The sequence below is a fragment of the Balaenoptera acutorostrata genome, chromosome 1 (genome assembly GCF_949987535.1).
Source record: "Balaenoptera acutorostrata chromosome 1, mBalAcu1.1, whole genome shotgun sequence".
In the NCBI taxonomy this organism is placed as follows: Eukaryota; Metazoa; Chordata; class Mammalia; order Artiodactyla; family Balaenopteridae; genus Balaenoptera; species Balaenoptera acutorostrata.
The window spans coordinates 118448995-118471828 of record NC_080064.1 but is presented as its reverse complement, the minus strand read 5'-3'; the positions used below and the strand labels follow the sequence as shown (position 1 = coordinate 118471828).

Sequence of the window (22834 nt, the reverse complement as noted above, 5' to 3'; positions counted from 1 at the left end):
AACTATATAAAGTATTAGGAGTGGCAGACAGTGGTAGAACCTAGCAAAGCCCATTTGGTCAAAGTCCTGTGTCCCATTATCTTTTGATGGCCCAGTAAACATTTGTTTATCAAACATTAACTCTTTTTATCTTCCTGTGAGTTACCTTACTTCCCCTTGAAACTTCAGACCCCTACCTCCTTCTCTTTAGTTCAGAATATATACACACCTCACCTTGTCTTGCTGTCTTTGAAATTCTTCATACTTATATGGATTCCTACTGTGCATGTAATAAATTTGATTTTCTCTTGTTAATCTGCCTTATGTCATTTTAATTGCTAGCCAAAAGAACTAAGAGGGGAAAGAAGGGAAACACTCCTTCACCCGTAATGGATTTTTCGCATTAATTTTGATTTTTCTAAATATTGCACAAAAATATTATTTACCTTGACGGCTGAGTGTTTTGGTGCTCCCTTAAATTTTGTGCCATGATGAATGCCACACTGGCTTCACCCTAGGCCATGAAGATGTGGTACAGTGTCACAGCTGAGGTGGCATCAATGTGGGTCACACATATACTTAGTTGGTAGCTTTTCTTTCTGGCTCCAATGTAGATCACTCTCCCCTCCAAGTGCTGCTATAGCTACACTCCACCCCACCCCACCCCACCCCAAAATTTGTGAGAATTAGAAAAAAAAATCTTCCTCAAGACATGCTTATTTTATTAAAAAAGTAATTGTAGTAATAAATACAGACATTTACAATATTTATATGTGAATCACACTCTGTTTGATGTGGTGTCTCAGAAAGGACACATCTGTGAAGGGGAGCAGAATTTGTCACTTCAAAAATATGTCTCTTTGGCATAAGGATTATTTTATGCTGATTACTTTTTTTTTTTTAAGATTTTTTTTTTTTTTTAGAAATTCACGTTCTTTTATTTATTTATTTATGACTGTGTTGTGTCTTCGTTTCTGTGCGAGGGCTTTCTCTAGTTGCGGTAAGTGGGGACCACTCTTCATCGCGGTGCGCGGGCCTCTCACCATCGCGGCCTCTCACCATCGCGGCCTCTCACCATCGCGGCCTCTCTTGTTGCGGAGCACAGGCTCCAGACGCGCAGGCTCAGTAATTGTGGCTCACGGGCCCAGTTGCTCCGTGGCATGTGGGATCTTCCCAGACCAGGGCTCGAACCCGTGTCCCCTGCATTGGCAGGCAGATTCTCAACCACTGCGCCACCAGGGAAGCCCGCTGATTACTTTTAAGAAACAACAGACATAGGAAGAGCTCTGAAAATGAGTAGAAGTTACCCTTTTGTAAGAGACATTTACATTTACAAGAGAAATCTCCATTTGCAAGGGTGTCTCCTTCTCTGTACCAGGAGGAGGGGGGGTGACTAAATCTCTAAAAACTCATCAACGGAGAAAGCAGTGATTTAAAACTTCCTAACAACCATGTGGTACTGTGCTTTGCCTGATAACCTCCCATAACTGCCCCCACCTCCGTCTTCCTTTGTCTGGAGATGTTGATGGAAGAGGCCATTTCAGGAAGGTTTATTCAGTTTTCCTGGGTATCTCACATGTATATAGGAGGAATACTTGTTATTAAACATGTTTGTTTTTCTTCTGTTAATCTTTTTATTATGGGGTCTCAGCCAAGAACCCAGAAGGGCAGAGGAAAATTATTTTTTCTCATCTACATCTGCACGGCTCCACATGGAGGCCAGCTGGGCCCTCCTCCAGGTTCCTCAGAGCTGGGGGACTGCCTCCTACTCACATTTGTTTCCCCTCAAATCAGCCTCAGACTGTTCTCTTGGTCCCCTCCCTTTTAGTTTTTTTCTTGAAGGCTTATTATCTCTTACATTGGCCATTTTATATCTGAAGGTTTTTTTTTTCTAGATATTTCCTCTTTCTTTCTCTCTCTCTCTCCATCCCTCTCCCTCCCTCCTTCCCTTCCCTCCCCCCCCCCCCCCATTCTCTCTCTCTCTCATGGTTTAAAACAACAATTTTTAAATTTCTCACTATTCTCTGGATTGCCTAGCTGGTTCTTCTGCTTCACGTGGTATTGGCTGAGGTGCCAAGAATGATGCAATATACAAAATGGCTTCCCTCTCATGGCTGGCAGTTGGTGCTGGCTGCTGGCTGGAAGCTCAGCTTGGCTGTCAGCCAGTGGCCTTGCTCTTCTCCCATGTGGGCCTTTCCACACAGAGCAGATATTTTCTCCCTTCACAAACTTTAACACACATTTCTCCACCTTATTTCTAATAATTCATATATTTGGACCCACAAAATGGCAGCTACCCCAGTGGTCCAGCCCACATCACGAATCTAAGCCTAAGTCAGCCTGCACTTATGGGAAACACCTGTCCAGGAACCTAACATCCACTAATCACAATCCTCCAACTCAGCTTTCCCTAGCTCACCTTACCCTAGAAACTAGAACTTATAGGGAAATCCCCACCTCTTAGCCAATCATGCCCTGTTTCTAAGTTGCCTCTTCTAAAACTCTATAAAACTCACTCTTGCCCAAAATCCCTCAGGAAGAGTGCTGCACTGCTTGTGAGGCACTGTACTCCAGAAGTTGTTTTCCCTTGAATAAAGGAAACACTTCACACCCCTAGACCTGAGACCTCAGATCCCTTTCCAACATTTCCATTCAAGATGTGTGTCCAGGAAGACATCCAAAGCAACCCTCTCCCTCCACATGTTTCTCATTTCACTAAAAAGGTGAGCTCTATGGGGGCAGGAATCACGTCTGTCTTATTTACTAGACTCACCTAACAGAGGTTCCTAATAAATATTCATTGAATGAATTAAACAACTTTAAATGTTTGCCAGTCTCCTATAAATAGATTCAAAGTGTGTCTTCAGGCGCAGTTCTTCCACTGAGATGGGCTCCTGCATAGGCCTAAGGCCTGGGTTTCTCCCTTGCAGCACAAAAGTGTAAATGAAGCTGGGGCAGTGGTCAATCACACTTCTGAGTTTCCACTCAGCCAAACTGAGTCTTCTACTTGGCTTCTCTGTCCTTGTGCGCTTTGACTCCCAAGTCCTGTGGATCCACACCCGACCCCCCTGGGTGTTGGGAATCAGTGGTCAGGCCTGCTGCCACTGCCCACGGAAGTAGTTCATGAAGGGTCAGTTTCAGGAGAACAGAGAGCACATCTGACGAAAATCACAGTAAGCTCAGCACAGTGTCAGGCACGTCGTTGATGAGTCAGTAAATAAATCCATTTCTGACTGCTGTCTTCTGCTTCTGCGGGGAACATCAGCTGGCTGCTCTGAAGTTCTTGTCCTCTTGGCAACCAAACCCTTGGTATATTCCTCATCTCCAAACCCTGGAATGGGAGCTGTCATTCAAATGTGTGAAACTGCATTTACATTTCAACAGAGATGCTTCTAAGCCCTTGCTTTGAGTTGGCTGATAAATTCCCAATCACATTTCCAGGAGGGATTCTGGATTTGAAGAGATTTCTCAGCAGTGGGTAGGATTAAGAACTCTCTTTTTTTTTTTGGCCTCACCACACTGCTTGTGGGATTTTAGTTCCCCAACCAGGGATTGAACCCCGGCCCTCAGCAGTGAAAGCACAGAGCCTTAACCACTGGACCACCAGGAAATTCCCGGATTAGGAACTCTTAAGTCTGAAGGAGCCTAAGGGATACTTTATTCTGGAAGGAAGTCAGTGTCCTTCATTCTTCCTTGATGTTTTTGGTCAAGTCAGTGAATTCTTTTGACCATTTTCTTTGGAACACATGGCTGCTTAGATGACATTCTCATGGGTAAATTGCCTTGGTGTGTCTGGCAACGTGGGCAGTGAGTGGGATTCCTCCACCTGCTGGGCAGACATAAGGATGCAGAACACTGGAGAGGAGCAGAACTATGGACCCCCCCCAGGAGACCCCACCATCCCAGACACTCTTCATTGCCAAGGGTACCCAACCCAAACCTCTCGCTATGCTTGCTCCCATTGTTTAATCATTTTGACTTTAGAAAAACTACTCCTCAAGCCTAACCCACATTTATCTTGTTGAATGCTTAATGAACTCAACTTTCCTTCTAATAATCTATCCAAACCAACCTTTCCTATTACTAGGCAAAGTGCTTTACCCATCCTCATTTTTCTGATGTGGTTGGGAGAGGAGACAGGAAGGTATCCCTGCTTCTGCCAAGCGTGATCTGTGAAGGAATAAGCTTTAAAAGCTTACTACGTTAGTAGCTTGACTGGGGAGAAGTTGCAAATCACATGTAACATAGCTAGACCATGGAAAAGAAGAGGAACACTCTCCTGCCTCCAGTTTGCTAGTGGCTCAGAAACAAGCCGGAGTTGTCTCCCCAGCCACCCCTTTCTCCCAGGCACAGTCTAAGCCATGGAACTTTTCCCATGCCCTCAGTCAGGATCCTGCTGATTTTCCCTATTGATCCCGCCTGGAACCTCTCTCCTACTCTATTTGTTCCACATTACCCCCATTTTCACTCTTAAAACACAATTCTCTTCTATTCCCCACATACTTGTGTAACCTTAAGCAAAGGGAATGGGTATCCTGGTGTGCCTTTTAGTAACAGGGAAAATGAGATCCCTGGGGCCCAAGAAATTCTAGCTAAACTTGAAAAAGGAAGAAGGATGGGACAGCTAAGATAAAACTCAGCTCTAAAGCTTCTTACCCTTGGGGGTATTTTCACAGTGGAATAAAGTGTATTTACTGCATTTTCCTCTGGTATAGTGCTCTGTTAAAAAACAAAAAACAAACAAAAGAAATCATCACCAACCCCCTGGGTCACATAGACAAGGCCAAAGAGACAACCAGAATCCAGAGAAGGGAAAACAGAGGTGGGAGGAGAGGGTGAGAGAGAAGAGAGGGTTCTGGAGCCAGAATGGGGGAGTGGGAAGTGCTCTTGTCAGTGACTGCTATTGTAATTATTAATGACATTTTTCAAGAAGCAATTGTGGGCTTCCTTGGTAGTGCAGTGGTTAAGAATCTGCCTGCCAATGCAGGAGACGTGGGTTTGAGCCCTGGTCTGGGAAGATTCCACATGCCACGGAGCAACTAAGCCCGTGCACCACGACTACTGAGCCTGTGCTCTAGAGCCCGCAAGCCGCAACTACTGAAGCCCACGTGCCTAGAACCCGTGCTCCTCAACAAGTGAAGTCACTACAACGAGAAGACCACGAACCACAACGAAGAGTAGCCCCCGCTCACCACAACTAGAGAAAGCCCACGCACAGCAACGAGGACCCAATGCAGCCAAAAATAAATAAATTTTAAAAAAGAAGAAATTGCATTATTTTAAAACTGTATCTTGTTTAAATTACTTAATAAATATATAAGATATATTAAGTCCTATGAGCTATGAGCCTCCTAAGATGATTAAAGGATAATTTGAAATCATATTGTCAATGTTGGAAATAAACTTTTCCATCAGTCAAAAGAGCTTATGGAGCAAATCAGAAATGAAGACTAAAGGGACAAAACAAAACAAAACAATGACAGCAATAACAAAAGCTCCTTCCAGGCTGGAGAAAAATATCCTGGGTCAGTGAAATTTATTCCTGAACATCTAGGACAGTCTTGTGGTCTCCAGGGAATGTGTCTTGAGCAGGGGAAGAGGGAGGATGGTGATAAAGTGATCAATTTTGACAGAAGCCGGGCTGAGTGAAGCACAAAGAGGTCGCCCTTGTGAGGAAAGAAGGAGCTCTCAGGACACCAACAACTTCGAAGAGGAAACATAATATCTCCTCTTGGAAAAGTTGTGGATAAGTTTAAGAAGATGCATACTGATCAGGAGACACTGAAGGCTGGAGTAAAACTAAGATTTTTTTTAAAAATTAATTAATTAATTAATTAATTTTTGGCTGTGTTGGGTCTTCGTTTCTGTACGAGGGCTTTCTCTAGTTGCGGCAAGCGGGGGCCACTCTTCATCGCGGTGCGGTGCGCGGGCCTCTCACGATCGCGGCCTCTCTTGTTGCGGAGCACAGGCCCCAGACGCGCAGGCTCAGTAGTTGTGGCTCATGGGCCTAGTTTCTCCGCAGCATGTGGGATCTTCCCAGACCAGGGCTCGAACCCGTGTCCCCTGCATTGGCAGGCAGATTCTCAACCACTGCGCCACCAGGGAAGCCCAAAACTAAGATTTTTGAAGCTCCAAAGTGCTTTTATTTCTTCATTAAGTGGGCCAATGTGGAAAGGACACTATGACCCCTAAGGAGCAAACCTAGCCTTGGCTGCAATGATTTTTGCCAGTGGACATTTTGAAGCTGTCTACGTAGTTCCTGTCTCCAAATTGTCTCTTGTTATTTGTATTTCTTTAAACCTTAGTCTTAAGATTTTCTTTTCAAAGAGTTTTCTTTGAATTAACCTTGTGTTCGTTCACTGCAGCTTGGCGACCCACACTTTGGAAGCCTTGAGTGAGGGCTCAGAGCCACCATGGACCCTCTGAGCCCCCTCCTGATGGTTCCTTGAGTTGCCTCAGAGGAAATGGCATCTCTAAAGCCAGCTTTCTGACAACATAACTCAAACATCATGTCAAAGTCACATTTCTCTACCCGCCATCCTATGCAAAAGGAATTGGGTCTGTTGAGTGGCCATTTTGAACAGTGGAGGGGAAGGAGTGATCCCGTAGATCACAGTGTGAACGTTACTGGCTAGGTCAGAACCAGATGCTCCAGGGGCCACCAGTTCCTGCACAAGAGAGAATCCATAAAGACTTGGGGGAGACACAGGTACGTTGGGTTTAAAGGGTTATACATTTTCATTTCCCATGTTGCCCAAATCCATGAAAAAATCTCAAGTAAAACAAGGAGGGCCTCAGAGAGGAGAATCAGGCCCCAGGAAAGATGGGAAAGAACTCACATTAAAGTAAGAGATTGTGTCATACTCCGAGGTCTCTTCAAAAGCGGGGGAGTAGTTAAGAGTTTCTGGATGAAGGTTCAGTCCCTTCTTCTCTTCAATGAACTCTGAAACCAAGTTGGGAGAGAATCAGAGCTGGCTCCTCCTTCCACTGGCCACCCTCATTGGCCCACCATCTGGATGACCCACTTAAGGTGGCCAACCATCTTGATTTCCCTGTAACTGAAGGGTTTTCCAGGACATGAGACTTTCAGTGCTAAACCCAGGAACCCCAAGATGAACTGGTCACCCTCATCACTTCACTTCCCAATTTCTGGACAAAGGCAGCCAAAAGAGGAAGCAGAGGAGATCAGAAATGCTTTTACAGTGTTTCCAGGAGGGAGAGAATATCTCAAAGTCTGCAGTTCATACCCAACCAGCGCTTAGGTCCCTCCCCAATACCCTGAGTGGACAGTATCAGTGGGAACCCGAGAAGACAAATCAGCAGGGTTTAGGGACACAGAGCATGGGGTACATCCTGGAGAAAGACAGAGAAAGGCTTCTCCAGGAGTAATGTATCTAGACTGAGGTGGGGAGTAGAGAGAAGTCTCTGGAGTTGATCCAATGGAGAGAACAGGGATGGATTGGGGGCTCTGACAGGGATGGGCTGAACGGACGGTGCTGGTTTGTGGACCTCAGAGTTGGAGGCCATGGCCTCCCAGTCAGGGGAGCAGAGTCAGCAGTGTGTGACCTGTGTCAGCAGGAGGGATACACTAGTAAGTCCCTCTGGGGGGAAGGAGAAGGGCAGGCACTGGAGAAGGAACTAGGAGAACCTTGGCCTTAGGAGAGAAGTTAAGGGCTCAGGTATTCTCTCCACTCCAGAACTAAGGAGTACAGATGGATGGTGCTGTCCTTTAGGGCAGAGATGATGGCTTCTTCATTTCTGCATCCTTAGTGCCTAGCACCAAGCTTGGCACACAATCCAACATACTGTTGAATGAATGAGGGAGAAAATGCATGATTGAGTGTGAAGACAAAAATAGTTTATGCTGTACCTTTTCTTCTTTCTCTTCGTATGATCAAAATAATTAGCACCAGTGCAATGAAACAGAGCAGGATGAGTGACAACAGGAGTTTGAGGATCACAGAGGTAGCCAGGCCACCAGCAGCACCTTTAAAGAGAGAATGGGTGGAGGCTAAGGGCAAGGAGAAGAGTCAGCTAGGGAAAATGACCCAACTTTTGGAGGAATTGTAACCTTCCTCCCAGTCTGATGACTTCCCCAGGGTTCCCAGTTTTCAGAAAAGGCTTGTTCCCATGGGGGACCAGGAGCTGAAGAAGATATAGGTCCTAAGACCAGTGGCTCCTGGAGAGAGAAGAGAGACAGTCACCTTCACAGAGTTTCCAGGCAAAGATGGGGTTTGAGGAATTGCTGCTGATGGGGTTTCTGGCCATGCAGATGAAGGTCATGTCCCTTTTCTCCTGCCTCCAGGATATGGGGAGGATGGAGCCACTATGAGACTCATTGGTCGCCTGTCCTAGGGACTTCCAGCTGTAAGTTACATCCTCTCCTCCCTGTTCCATGGAACATGTCAGATTGGTTACACATGTGCCATTCTTATTGTTCTGCAGACCTATGATGACTTTGGGCTTTGACAGGTGCTCTGTAAAAGAGAAACAGACAACCAAGTGTGGAAACTATGCCCATAGCCCTCCTTTTTTCTGCATTATTCTTGTAAACCTTGGACCTGAATCTCCCTGGTGTGCTACAGAGTGGAGAGGAAACAGTAGTTCAGAGCAGAATTCTCATTCTTATCTGGGGAAGAGAACTATCTAGGTCAGATTGCCCACAGCCATAAAACAACAACAATAGTAATAGAAATAATTACAGTGCAACAAGAATGAGCTGCCATTTACTAAGCACAGACATATGGCAAGCACTGTGTTAAAAGCATTTTAGATGTTCATTAGTTTTATCTTTTTTGGAGGCTCCCTATTCCCCTGTCCTCAGGCTTTCTTGAAGAGACTCACTTTACTCTCTAGGAGAGAACAAAGGTATTGGAGCAACACTTTTGGTTCCCCTCTCTACCTTGTGCTCATTCTTTCAGAGGATGAGCAATTGTTTCATTGCTGAGATGGTGAGTCTGACATCCCTCAACTACATTTCTCTATTTACATGTTTGAGCTGTTATGATTGTTGTGTAAATGTGGTTTGCTCTCCCCCCACCCCCGCCACCCCACTAGTTTGCCTGCAGAATGCATGTCTTCCATTCTTTTCAACTATATCTATATGGAGGACACATCTGGATTAAGGTGCATGGTCTACTTCCTACAAGCAAACCTCCAGGCCCATCTCCTGGTGTCCCTGATATTGCAGCTCAGTGAGAGAGGCAGCTATTCTTGTAGCTGGTTGAGTAATTGTTTCATAAGTTCATTTTCCCTGAATAGGCACCAAAGTCTAGACTTGGGAGAAAGTATTTTTATTATCCAGCTTTACCAGAAAAAACAAAGCTGATATTTTTATCTTCCTTTCTAATTCTTGTGTCTATTTCTCATTTGGTTAGAATATTCAGGGGAAGAGGTGTGATTGATAGTTATACCTGATAATCTTTCTAAGATAGGTATCACTTTACTCCCCATTACAGATATGGAAATGAAGTTTCAAAGAGATCAAGTAACTTGTCTAAGGCCATGTAACTAGTAAGTAGAGAAGCCAACATTTGACCTGCGTGATTGCCACTTCTCATAACGCCTATCTGCTGCACCACAATCCTTCTTACAGAATCTCTAAGAGGGGACTTCAAGGGTTGACTATATCTACTTCATCCACGCACGAGTTCCCTCTTTCACTTTATTGCCAAGGGTTTATCCAGCCTTTGTTTGAACAGCTCCAATATCAGGGAGTTCACCATTTTAAGAAGGCAGTCATCCACCTTTGGAACTGATTCTGCTCACCATAGACACGCAGCTCATACTCCTGGGTGAGGGGATCCTGGAGGGTTGAGCTGTGTATCTCCACACGGTAGACACCTGAGTCATTCTTCTTCAGTTTGCTGAGCCTCAGGGAGTAGCCTTCATGTGGGAAATTCACCCTTTCCTTGTTACGATGTTGGGTCACTATGATAACGGCTTTTTTGTCTGCCAACTTTGGCTGTATGGTGACGAGAGTGGTTGTGTTGAAGACCCAGATAATGCTGTCAATTGGATCTACTGAGAGATTCAGTGGGAAAGTCACAGACCCACCAAGGGCACCAACTAGCTTCTTCAGTACTCCAGAGGCTGCTGGCCCTGCAGAAACAGAGAACCATAAAATAAACCTGAGTTCCTGCCCTTGCCACCAATTACTCACTCCCTTTAGGTCCCAGAAAGGTCCCAAGAAACCCTCTCAGTCTAACCCAACCAGTCCTGGGAAACCCTTTGGAACCTCACTCACACAAAGGCACTGAGGTCAGAACTCTCTGCCTGAAAGGGGTGACTACAGGCGAACCCACCCCATTCCCAGAGATCTCTGGCTGAAAAGACCAAGCTCTGAGGTAGACCATGACGTCGGCTGCATCCTTGACAAGTTCCTGTGGGGTGACAAGTGGGAAGGTTACTGTCCAAGCTCCATTTAGAACTCCCAGATTGCTCCTGGGAGAGCTGATTGTGTTGCAGATGAAGAAGGTAGCAGTCTATCTGACCTGGGGCAGAGGTTCTCAAGCACAAACCAGGGCACCGGGAGGCAAGCTCTAAGTTTTTAAAGATAGTGGTAGCTTAGAAGTTTGAGGATGATTTATCTTTCTATTTTATGGTAGATGGGAGTGAATTCAAGATCATCCCCAAATGAGGTTCTCATTCACTTGAATTCCAATATCCTTCCTTGAGTGGAAAGGAAAAGGGTGAGTGACTGGGAGCTCTGGAATATGCCCAGGCTACTTTGTGATGTTTACCCTGAACTATCAGGAATTGTAGTAGGGCTTTACTGCTCCCTGCCTCCCAAATTTCTGTTTCACTGAAATCTTAATTCACCTCAGAAAGCATGACTTGCAAACAACCATCACTGATTTTGTGGCTCTAGGTGAAAAACAGTTAAGAATGTCTGCTGGAAAAGCTTCCGGAAGTGGTCAACTGAGCAGCAACCTAATAAATAGCTCATGGGCCAAAACTGGCCTGCCCCCTGTTTTTGAAAATAAAGTTTTATTGGAACACAGCCATGTTCTTTCCTTTGCACATTGTCTATGGCTGCTTTTCCACTACAAAGGCTGAGTTGGATAGTTGTGACAGAGATCATACTGCCTGCAAAACATAAAATTTTAGTATTTGGCCCTTTACAGCAAAAGTTTGTTAACTGGATTTGATTAAAAAAAAACAAACCTGAGATTCAAAAAAACCTAAGTAACTTTTCCAAGGGCACAAAGCTAGCAGCTGATAATTTGAGGATTTAACCCAGTGTCACTCCAGCCCTGGAGCCTGGACTCTTTCCACTATGGCTCGATTTGAGGATCCCTTGGCATTTGTGCCAGCTCCAGCCCTTTCCATAAGTTCCCTTCTTCAGTTCCCTCAAGGGCGCAGGTATCAAACCTGAAGCCCTGGGGTCTCATGGAATCCCGATTTACCATTCAAGTCCTTTGGTGACCTTCCTTCAAGTACAAGCTGCTCTACCAGTGCCTCCAGATTAAGGGAATCTGGTGCTACCAAATGTTGATCTAGCCCCTTGATAACAGGTCTTGGATCTTGACCAAATTTTTGCTAAATTTATCTCTAAAAGTACTGGTTTCTCTTCCTGAATAAATGCCTTTTAGGAGCTGATTCCTGTTTTCAAACATTTGTCCCCTATAATTTATATATATGCATATATACTTTGGATCACTCAAGCCTTTATCAAGTTATCCTGTTAAGTAAGCTGAGTTTCCGAAAAGCTGCCCTCCCTGCTTCTCTAATACTAAGGGAGGATGGTTTTTCTTTACTCTCTCTTTGATCATCTCATGGGGTGTCAAAACATTTCCAGTAAATGTTATAGACAAAACCAGTTTTATTTGAAATTTTGATTTATCAATTAATGTATTCATTCTTTTACTTCAACCATGAGATGGAAGGGGTGAATATTTTGCAGTCAAATAAAGATTGGATAGCACTTGCCCACAAGTAGGTGCAATTCTTGGATTAGGACACCTTTGAGTATTTTAATTTGCATGTGAGGTTTGGGGGACATGTATATGTCAAGGAGGTGACAAAATTGTAAGGATGTGGCTTTAGTGTTTTAGCATGTGTGCGTGCACTTAAGCCATGAATAATTAATTGTTCTTTTCACATCTTTACAAACATGGTGCTATCTTCCTAGGGTACATTTTAAGAAATGTTAATTGTGTGGAGATATAAGAAAATATCTACAAATTCATTGTTCCTTGTTAGAGTGAAATTGGAGGACAATACAGTGCAAATTGCCAACATGAACCTAGATGGAGGATATTGTTCTATCTTTATTGTACCTTCAGGGTGAGGAGAAGAGTCATAAAAGAAGAAAGTAGTTCCATGCCATTCCCTAAATGTGACCTCAGGCGTTAAGGGGCTGGGTTGGTTAAGTCCTAACTAGTTTTGTTTCCTCTTCCCAGTTGACTGTGAAAGGGGATCCAGAAACAAGACACTTCTCTTCTCAGCTTCTAAGACTGAACTGAAGCTCCCCTTTCTCTGATGGCTTCTCCACCTGTGGTGTGTGACCCTATAGGGTTTTACCATGTCTAGGTAGGTCATGCTCTGCTCATTCAGTCATTCCTTCCTTTAACAAGAATTTGTTTAGTTCCATACTTGTGCCTGGCACTGTTTAGGAGCTGAGGGTATAACTGGGGAGCAAGATAGTCATGATCCTTGCACTCATGGAGTTGGGAGAGAGTCATTAAATAAGTAACAACATGTGCTGTGAAAGGGGAAATGACAGTACTTAGGGAACACATGATGGGGGTGGGGGATGTAACATGACCTGTGTGATCAGAAGGCCCTAGAGAATGAGTAGCTACTAGCACCTATCTACAAGGCCAGGGAGGATTGGGCCCCATGAGACTCATCTACCCTCCCACCTGGATTAATGTGGTGAATGTTGTAACTTGCCTCCTCTGTATCCATTTCACTCCTTCCTCATTTTTTAGCAGCCATATGGTTTGGTAACTCAACTCAAGTGGTAGCCTTCCTCTGCATAGTAATTAGTTCAGGGGTATCACATGTCCCAGGTTGATTGTATCTGAGAGAAGCCCAGGGCTTTTGTTCCTAGGCCAGCAAAAGTTGATGCTGTGGGAAGATATGAAGCCTTGGACTGCCACCCACTTACTACCACCAGACAAGCAGTCAGGGCTCCTCCTTCAGCTTATCCCCAGTTTATGTCCTAACTCATGCTTTTATTGGTGTTTTATCCTTTTCTGTGTCCATCTAGATCTTATTTAAGAGGCATAAATCCTAGTTCAAAGCCCTTCCCTGAGGAAGTCTTCAACTCTTTCTCACACCTACCCTCTGAAATTCCACCATGAATGTCACTTCATTTTCCACTTTATATTCCCCATGAGGAGCTATTCCCCTGGATGGTGACTGGACATACCATTTTGCTGTGAGTTAGCGGATCACTGATCTACAGGCATTAAGTTCCAGATCACCTGGTGATGGGGTCTGGAGTCTCATCCAGGGACGGGTGGAGATGGCCTCTTCTCCCAGGCAACATGCAGCAGTGTAAAAAAGTTAGAGGTCTGGCCTAACTGGGGGTCAGGAGACCTGGGTTCCATTCTGGTTCCTCTGTAATAATAACTCCAGCAATGAATACTTGGTTTAATGGGTATTCTCGTTCTTGATCCTCAAGTCAACTCCATGTGATAAACGTTAAGCTGCACTTTATAGATGAAGACATTGGGGCTCCAAGATGCTGAGTGACTTTCCCAAGGCCCCAAACTGGAAAGTGGCAGATGTGACATGAGAAGCTAGTGTGTTCCCCCATCTCCTCTAGAGGCCTGCATTCTTTCTGCTGCTACCTCCCACTACCACTTTGAATTTCAGTGTTCTCACCTCTCATAGGAGAAAAAGAATAACCTTTATTCACCAGGATTTAGGGAAGGATGAAGGGTGAATACAGATGTGAAAACATTTTGAGAAGTACAGAGCAGTCTGAGACACGGTGGGAGGCAAGAGGGAACGACAGGCAGTAGTGCTATAAGGGACAGGCTTTGAGAAAGCTTCCCACTTTTTGGTCTCATTTCTGCAAGAATAGCTAAAAGTGAGATTTCCCAAAACTTCTTTGGATGGCTTCTCAGTAAGGTAAGCTTCTTAGAAGGTGGTCTGGACCCTAACGCCTATACATCAGTCACTGGCTAATTCACAGCAAAAGATAAGTCCAATCACCACGCGGGGAGATAACTCCTACGGCAAGCATCCCCGCCAACCTACTTTTGGAGGTTGAGGGAGCTGGGACAGGAGACCCTTTGCTTTCTGCCCTGGCCAAGTCTCAGGTATTTTTGGCACCAGGAGATTCAGCCCTAAGATGCTCTTCATAACAAGAACGGACAACAGCTCTTCCCTTTTGCCACCTGCCTTTCCTTTTGGCTGTCACCTCCTCCCCTTAACCTGTTCCCCCAAGGCTCATGTGTTGAGTGGAGGGAGGGAGCCAAATTAGGAGGAAGGGACACCATCAGTACAGCCAGAATCAAGAGATGGTGACCTAGGAGGAAGACCTCGGCATAGCGGAGTGTGTAAAGCCCACCTCCTGCTTGCCAGCCCAGTCCCCGAGCACCTCTTCCAGTACTGGGTGCCTCTATCAGAATGCACCATCGTGTCATGCCACCCTCACCATGGAAACCAAGGACCAGAGCATCTCAAAGCTAGGAGGAATTTTAGGGACTACTTAGTCCAATCCTATTTTATAGATGAAGAGCCTGGTGCTCTGAAGGTTATAGTGATGTGTGCCAAGTGAGTGGAAGGCCAGGATTAGTAACAAGGGCTCCTAAGGCAGGGTTTCCCAAGCTGTGCCCCTGCTACCTTTGAGGTCTGTGGCAGTGCCTCAGTGTATTTCTTGGGAGCTTAGATAGAGGTCAAGGGGGTAAGGGATGGAGTGGAGGCTATGGAACTGCCCCCCTCCATCAGGGAGGCTTCAATTCTATGCATCAGAGTTGTTTGTTTCTGTGTAAGTTTTCTTTTTATAAAAGGAAACCACTGCTTAAAAAAGAAAAAAACGACTTTGGAAATTACTGCTCTTTACCCAAATTCCCCTTAATTAATGTACTTGGAAAGGGCATTCACAATCAGTACCATGTAAGATGTACATAGAACAGAGGCTGGCAAGCCTCCCAATTCACCAACTACCTTTGCCAACACTCCAGTTCTAACCTGCAACATTCATATTCAAGTTTCCTACTGTTCTGCCCCTCACTCATCTCCGAAACGCTCCTCTTGTTTGTCTTTTCTGGTCTTTTTCAACACCTCCCCAATACCTCCTCACCCACTTTTTCTGATTTCCTTTTATAAACTGTCTCCTCAACCCTACTGTATCCTATAATCATCATAAAATTGTGCCCATTTTCCAGATGAGAATACTGGGGCGGCAAGAGTTGTTCCTTGGTCCCTCTGAATTTGGCCAGGGTGATTTTTGTTTGGTGCATTCACATCCTGGAAATGGAGTTCCCTACACTTCTTGGGCATTTCCAGTGCCTACCTTGGCCTCATGTACCTGGAGAGGGAAGGAATCTCTGGGGAAGATTCATCTCAAATACACATTTATTGAGCACTTTTTCTGAGGGTACAATATTAGGCCGTTAGTCTGGTGTGATGAAATGAGCACTAGCTTTGGAAACTCAGTCTCTGTTCTACCTCTTAATAGCTGTGTAATCTTGCCTAAGACACTTGACCTCTCAGAGCCTGTTTTGGGGATAATAATATCTATCTTATAGACTTGTGAGGAGATTGTATGAAAAATGCCTTGGACGTAACAGGAGCTTAATAAATGGTGATTATTATTATATTGTTTTGCATTTGATATCTTATTTAAAACATCACAATAATTTGCAAGTTAAGTTTCATTTTCTGTTACATACTTGTAAAGACCGAGGTTCAAAGGCTAAGAAACTTATCCACAGTAATATAGCTACTAAGTCAAACCCAGGAGTTCTTCTCCAGGGCCAGCACTGCTTTCACAGTCCTGCCCACTGGAGGCTCTACGACAATCTCAGATTGTTCTTTCAGTCACGGAAGGTATATCACAGCCTCCTGGAGCAGGGTGCACACTTGCAACTTGCACCTTGCTGCCCCAGGTCATGTTTCAGGTGGGCACCTGGGTTTTGAAAAGTCCTGCCATGTCCTCCCCCATTTCACCATCCCCAAGTTCCACTTCTGATCACCATTTCCGTTCAGGGAGTGGTTTTTAAAGTAAGGGTCAGTTCCAGGACCAGGTGCTTCCTAAAATTGCAAACTTTTAACGAACTCACGGAGGGTGAGAGTCTGTTGATGCTGAACAGTTCAAGAGGCCAGGTTGCAGGGAGGAAAGGATTGGGAGCCCTGACTTACTATGAGGGCTTGGGCAGGTCTCTTCTGGCAGGTCTGGGGCACACATAAATGAACCAGCCACACCAAATCCTCAGAGGGAGACCTCATGGTGGTTCTCCATGAGTTTGATGACCAGAGAGATATTCCTAACTTATGGGGTTCCTGGTCCTTTCTGAGATCCCTGAAGATAGTAACATCTTGAAAGACTAGAATACCTGTGACAGGCATAGAAAAGTCCTCAGTCCTTCATGGCATTAAATATAAAGTGCCTACCTATGAGTTGGTTTTCTAAGTAGAGACTGATTGGGTTACTTGGGTTAAGAGAGAAAATTCAAATGTTCTCTGCCATCAGTATGATTGTTAAATGCATAATAATTTAAAATATTTTTCTAAATAATACATATTTATATTTACATAAATATAAAACATAGAAGTATATGTATAAATGTTATAAATATATTTAAATTAAACTATTTTAAATATATATTTCTAAGTAAATAAATATACACCTGTACCATCTCATTTTGTTTTAAAAATTACCCTCAAAATGAGGGAGGGCTGAGGTCCGAGGAAGATGACATTCTTTATCTATTTCATGGCAGAATCCAGATTAGGACACAGGTTTTTCTGATACCCAACACCACTTCTTTCAGCCCTTCCTTCCCTGGGACAGTCAGAAGGACAGTCAACTCCCAAAGTCATTCCTTCTCCTCTCCCTCCAGTCTCTTCCTGCCCTCTGTGAGTCAGAGACCACAGGATATAAAAAGCAATATTAGATGAGGGAGCAGAGCCTCCTAAGTTGAGCCAGAGGCCCAGAGTGGAGCCAGGAGTCTGGAGCTACATGCAGGGTGAGGTAGGCAGTCAGGAAAACAGGAGGATCTTGCTGGACTCACCTGTGAGCTGGCAGAGGAGAAAGATGAAGGCGAAGCATGCTGGGGAAGCAAGCATATTGCTCTTTGGATGTCAGTCACTAAAATGAACCCACTTCCCTCTTGTAGTCACCCTCTTATATCTCTTCCCCTGCTGGGATTTTAAGTAGGTGGGGTCATGAGATTGAGAATGAGTCATCTCAATTTTCTCCATATGGCCAGCTTTTTCTGTTATACCATGTGACCTTTCAGAGGTTCAGAATAGAGAACATGGAAGGAAATAGAAGGTTATACGGAGAACAAAAAGGTGGCACTGGGGATAATAATAATATCTATTGAGCTTTGTTAAGTACCAGGAGTACCTGCATTTTTAAATTTATTCTTCATAGCAGCCCTGTGAGTGAAATACTACCATAATGCCTAGTTTACAGATGAGAAAATGAAGGCTTAGAGTATAGTACAGCAAAATTAAGAAGTTCTTTTAATCAAAAGAAACCATTATAATAGTAAAAAGGCAAGCCATGTAGTGGGAGAACATATACATAATACATTTAATCCACAAGAGCCTTATATCCATAATATATGGTTGTCCAATTGTTCCAGCACTATTTGTTGAAAAGACTGTCCTTTCTATATTGAATTGCTTTTTATTTTAAAATTAATTTTTATTGGAGTATAGTTGCTTTACAATGTTGTGTTAGTTCCTACTGTACAGCAAAATGAATCAGCTATACATATACATATATTCCCTCTTTTTTGGATTTCCTTCCCATTTAGGTTACCACAGTGCATTAAGTAGAGTTCCCTGTGCTATACAGTATGTTTTCATTAGTTGTCTATTTTGAATTGCTTTTATACCTCTGTCAAAACGCAGTTGATCATACTTGTGTGGGTATATTCTGGGCTACCTATTCTGTTCCATTGATTTATATAATGTAATTATTGATATATTATGGCTTAAGTCTGCCATTTTATTGTTTGTTTTCTTCTTGTTTCTTCTGTTTTTTTATTCCTCCATTTTACTTTCCTGGGCATTCTGTAGGTTACATGAATTTTTTTTAATAATTCCATTTTGATTTATCTATAGTGTATCTTGAGTGTATCTCTTTGAATAGATTTTTAAATGGCTGCTCAAGGCATTATATTAAACATACGTAACTTATGGTTTACTGATGTTGGCTTTTTACCAGTTCAACTAGCATGTAGAAACATTACCGTTGCAAGATTCCTTTACCATCACTCCTTAATAACTTATCTTAACTATATCCTCTCCACATATTGAGAACCATATCAGGTAATGTTATAATTTTTGCTTCAATTGTCAAATATAACTTAGAAAACTCAAGAGGAGAAGGATAGGGAATTCCCTGGTGGTCAAGTGGTTAGGACTCAGTACTTTCACTTCCAGGGCCTGGGTTCAATCCCTGGTGGGGGAACTAAAATCCTGCAAGCCGCCTGGTGCAGCCAATAAAAAGAAGGAAATGAGGAGAAGGATAGTCCATGATATTTAACCCATATTTTTACTCTTTCCATTGCTCTTTCTTTATTCCTGATGTTCCAAGTTTCCTTCTTTTTTCTTTCTGTTTCAAGATATTCCTTTAGCCATTCTTTTAGGGTAGGTCTGCTGGTGACAAATACTTTTAGTTTTCCTTCACAATGAGGATGTCTTGATTTCACCTTCATTTCCTAGGTATAGAATTCTATTTTTTTTCACAAATAAGATCTTTTATTTATCACCATTAGAAGTCTGATTTTTAAACAGATTCTTGGACTGGTGGCTCATATCCATCAGTTCATTCAACTTTAGCACCTGCTGCATCCCCAGTAGCTTTTCCAGAACTACTACCTTCACTATGTAGCTCCATGAGTTTTCCCAATTCAAACTTGGGCTTCTTCAGCATTTTTACTTTTCTAACAAAGGCATCATGGAGTGGATAAATAGATTGGAAGGCCTTTTCTGTCTTTCCCAATGCTGCCTGGAATGAATTTATTTACCCTCTTTCAAGTCAATTGTCTGCACCTCTTGGGTCATGATTTTCATCATCTTCTTGCGGATCTGGAGGAGGACCTTCTGGTATTGGGCATAAGAGGTCTTCCGAATCTGATTGTTGTGTTTTTTAGTAAAACCCATACAGAATAGACGAAGCAAATAACCATAGGTAGTCTTGACATCAATGTGAGCTTCAATCATGGTCTGCCATTTTTTGACCATGGAGCACATTTTGTCATGGGTAAGATCCATGGCATGGAAATTAGTCAGGCAGTTTTTGTCCTGAACATCCTCAGTAATTAGCATGAATTTTCTAAATGCAACTTCATCATTCTGCAGATCAGCAAAGCTCACTTCAAAAATATGACCCTTGAGGCCATCAGATGCGATTTTCCTTCCTTGAGTTCTCGTGACTAGTGTTTTCCCAATATTTCTTATATTGAACATAGCTGGTGCTTTCACATCATACCAATCTTTCTTAGAAAATGGGTCAACCACTTTCTTCTTGGCTCCCTTTTTACCACCCTTTGTAAGGCGCTTGTTCTTGCTGACCCTGGGTATAGAATTCTAGATTGACAGTTCTTTTCTTGCAGCACTTGAAAAATGTTATGCTACTCCTCTTGCCCGCATTGGTTTCTGATGAGAAATCAGCAGTCATTTAAATTGTTTTCTCCTGTAGTTAATATGTTGTTTCTCTCTGTTATGAAGATATTTTTTCTTTTTTGTTAGTTTTCAGCTGGATGATTATTATGTGTCTTGGTATGTATTTCTTTGAGTTTCTTTGGGGTTCATTCAGTTTCTTGAATCTGTAGATTTATGTTTTTGCCAAGTTTGGAGAAATTTCAGTACTTTTTGAATAGTTTTTCTCTTTTTAGCCCAGCATTCTTATTTTTTCTCCTCTCATTCTGAGACTTTGATAACAAGAATGTTAGATTTTCTATTATTGCCCCCATAGAGCTCTGAGTCTCTGTTAATTTTTTTCAGTCTATTTTCTTTCTGTTGTTCAGATTGGGCATTTTCTATTTTCTATCTTCAAGTACACTGATTCTTTCCTTTATAATCTCCGTTTTGCTATTAAGCCCATCAAGTGACTTTTAAATTTCATTTACTGCATTATTCACTTCTAAAACTTCCCTTTGTTCCTTCTTCATATATTCTGTTCTCTTGTTGAGACTTTCTAGTGGTTTTGTCTTTTTTCATTTCCAGGGTTTTATAATTACTTGTTGAAGCATTTTTATGATGGCTGCTTTAAAATCCTTGCCAGATAATTCCAACATCTGTCATCTTGGTTTTGATTCCTATTGATTGTCTCTTCTTCATTCAAGTTGATATTTTCCTGGTTTTTGGTATGATGAGTGATTTTTGACACTGTGGTGGTGGGGTAGGTGATGTTATTACCACTGGGTGGTTGTGAAAATCCAAATTCTCCCTTGTCCTTGCTCAATAATACCCCAAGCAAGAGAGGGAAGTACTGCCTTATTACTTCAGGGTGGGAATGGAAGTTCAGTCTTCCCACTCAGCCTCTTCTGATGTCACCCCAGTTGGGAAGAGGAGGGATTCCTCCTTACTGCCAAGAGAGATGGAGGTCTAGGCCTTCCTCTTGGCCTTGCTGATGGTGTGGGGTCCCACATTTTTCCAATGGCATTTGGCCAGAATAAGGTGATTATTGCCTAAAGGCTTCTGTCTTGCTAGGCCATCTCTTTTCTCATCCTTTGCCAAGAGAGAGAAGAGTTCTCTTGGGATTGGCATTTCTGGGTTACAGACTTGTTTAACACACAGCCCAAGATATATACATGACAAAAAGGAAACCCAGGGAACTAACCACGATGTCATTCCTTGTATCTTGAGGTCCCTAACCAGCACTTCTTCTCTCCACCTTTTAGAATCTTCTTGTATTTGTGTTTTATATATAATGTCCAGAGTTTTTATCTGTTCTTGGAAAAGTAGAGAGAAGTGTGCCCACTTCATCTTCTCTGTAATGAGTAGTCTGATCATGTGTTTTTATAGCCTTTCTAATATATCTATCTATCTATCTTTCTCTCATTGAAATAATGGTGGAATCTTTAAAAATGACTCCTTGTTAATTGGTAAGATCTCAGAAGATTTAATAAAAACTTGGTAAAATTCAGTACTCACTCATAATTGCAAAAATTTGTAGAAAACTACAGCAAACATCATATTTAGGTAGTGAGCCTTTAGAAGCAATACTATCAAAGTCAGGAATAAGGCAAGAATTTCTCCAGTTACTGCTACTATTTATTAATTAACTGGTGTCTTGGCCAAAGCAATGAGACAAGAAAAATAAAAATGTATGTGGATTAGAAAAGGAGACACAAATTATCATATTTTTAGATCACATTACTGCTGATGTAGAAAATCCAAAGGAATATGAAGGCAAATTATGAGAACAAACAAAGGAGTGAACAGGACTCCAGCAAACAACCATATCGTATACGAGATATTTTTCTAACTTGACTCACAGGTTAACACTTGTTTACTAATCTTGACATAGTTCAAGATTACCTCCTAGTAAGTCCTCAGTAAACATTAGCTATTATTTTAATTATAATTCATTTAAAATAGCTTCTAATCAGTTATAAAGAGCCAGGCCTTGGGCTGTAAGCATAAACAGATGAAGTCCCAGTCTTTTTTTTTTTTAAGTCTCTATTGAATTTTTTACAATATTGCTTATGTTTTTATGTTTTGGTTTTTTGGCCGGGAGGCATATGGAATCTTAGCTCCCTGACCAGGGATCGAACCCACACCCCCTGCATTGGAAGGCAAAGTCTTAACCACTGGACCGCCAGGGAAGTCCCCTAGTCCCAGTCTTTACGTGAGGAATGCTGGTGAGCCATATGCCTGCTGTGCGTCTCCACTTGCCCTCTGCCCTCTGCATTGATGTTCCAGCTCCCTCCCCACTGCAGAAAAGCCACCTGACCCCTTCAGGTAGGCCACAGCACTCCTAACTGATACCTCATCTCTGATTCCCTGACTCTTTGCTGCTATCTGCTGGCACAGATATGTGTGCCATGTGTCAGGCTTAGGTAAGAGGGATGGGAGAGGTAGGTGGGAGACTGAGGGTGTGTGTAAGTTGACAAACATGGAGATGTCTGCTACGTCTAGTCTCTGTTTTCACAGAGCTCATGCCACCAATTGTAAATTCTGACATTATAATCATATACAGTAGTCCCTTGGTATCCATGGGAGATTGAGTCTAGGACTGCCCACTCCATACCAAAATACCCTGGATGCTCAAGTCCTTTACAATCACCCTCTGTATCTGTGGGTTCTAGAAACATGGATATGGAAGGCTGACTGTAATGTAAATCTTTTTCAAAAAAAGGAGGGGGGGATTTGGTAGAAAGCTCAACATATTTCAGTTACTTAGCAGCTGTGCAAATTAGTATAAACAGATTTACAAATCACTTCGGGAGCCATTTTGTGGAAATTTAGGGTGATTTTTATATAAAATACTATATTTTGATGTAAAGAAGGTAGACTGTGTTAGCACATTAAGGTGAAAATCACATCAAATTGATACTAAGACTAGAAAGCACACTGGAAGAACTTGCTACCATGTGCCCCTGACAAGCTGTGACCAGCTCTGATCTCATGTAAGTAGTCAGTATTGACTCCACAGCTAAATTGGGCAAATGAATGCAGTTACAGTTAGTAAAAACTCACAAAAAGAACA

The 22834-nt window shown here is 42.9% G+C and overlaps 1 protein-coding gene and 1 pseudogene across 3 annotated transcripts; both read right to left on the bottom strand.

Annotated features, from left to right (window-relative positions):
• Positions 1–1960: 1960 nt before the first annotated feature.
• SLAMF7 (SLAM family member 7) lies at positions 1961–17242 on the bottom strand. Of its 3 annotated transcripts, none has more exons than XM_028163897.2 (7): positions 17175–17242; positions 9748–10080; positions 8184–8456; positions 7850–7966; positions 6819–6922; positions 4636–4698; positions 1961–3808 (listed from the first exon to the last, which is right to left on the bottom strand). In XM_028163897.2, exons 1-7 carry the CDS (start codon positions 17227–17229, stop codon positions 3734–3736), a joined length of 1020 nt encoding a protein of 339 aa, XP_028019698.2. In that variant the 5' UTR covers positions 17230–17242; the 3' UTR covers positions 1961–3733. The 3 variants fall into 3 exon arrangements, with proteins under 3 accessions (XP_028019698.2, XP_007171812.2, XP_007171813.2); XM_007171750.2 differs by having other exon boundaries at positions 1961–3805; XM_007171751.2 differs by lacking the exon at positions 6819–6922 and having other exon boundaries at positions 1961–3805.
• Positions 17243–18904: 1662 nt separating this feature from the next.
• Positions 18905–19686, bottom strand: LOC103019083 (40S ribosomal protein S3a-like; annotated as a pseudogene).
• Positions 19687–22834: the final 3148 nt, after the last annotated feature.

What these genes read in the sequence shown, in the direction of transcription:
- SLAMF7 (XM_028163897.2), bottom strand. Translation starts at nt 17,229, where the DNA reads ATGCTTGCTTCCCCAGCATGCTTCGCCTTCATCTTTCTCCTCTGCCAG. An exon ending in TCTCCTCTGCCAGCTCACAG is followed by an intron (nt 10,081 to 17,174) that starts GTGAGTCCAGCA and finishes CTGTTTCTGCAG; the next exon opens with GGCCAGCAGCCTCTGGAGTA. An exon ending in CTGTGAAAATACCCCCAAGG is followed by an intron (nt 3,809 to 4,635) that starts GTAAGAAGCTTT and finishes ATGTCTGCCCAG; the next exon opens with CAGGTGGAGGAATCCCACTC.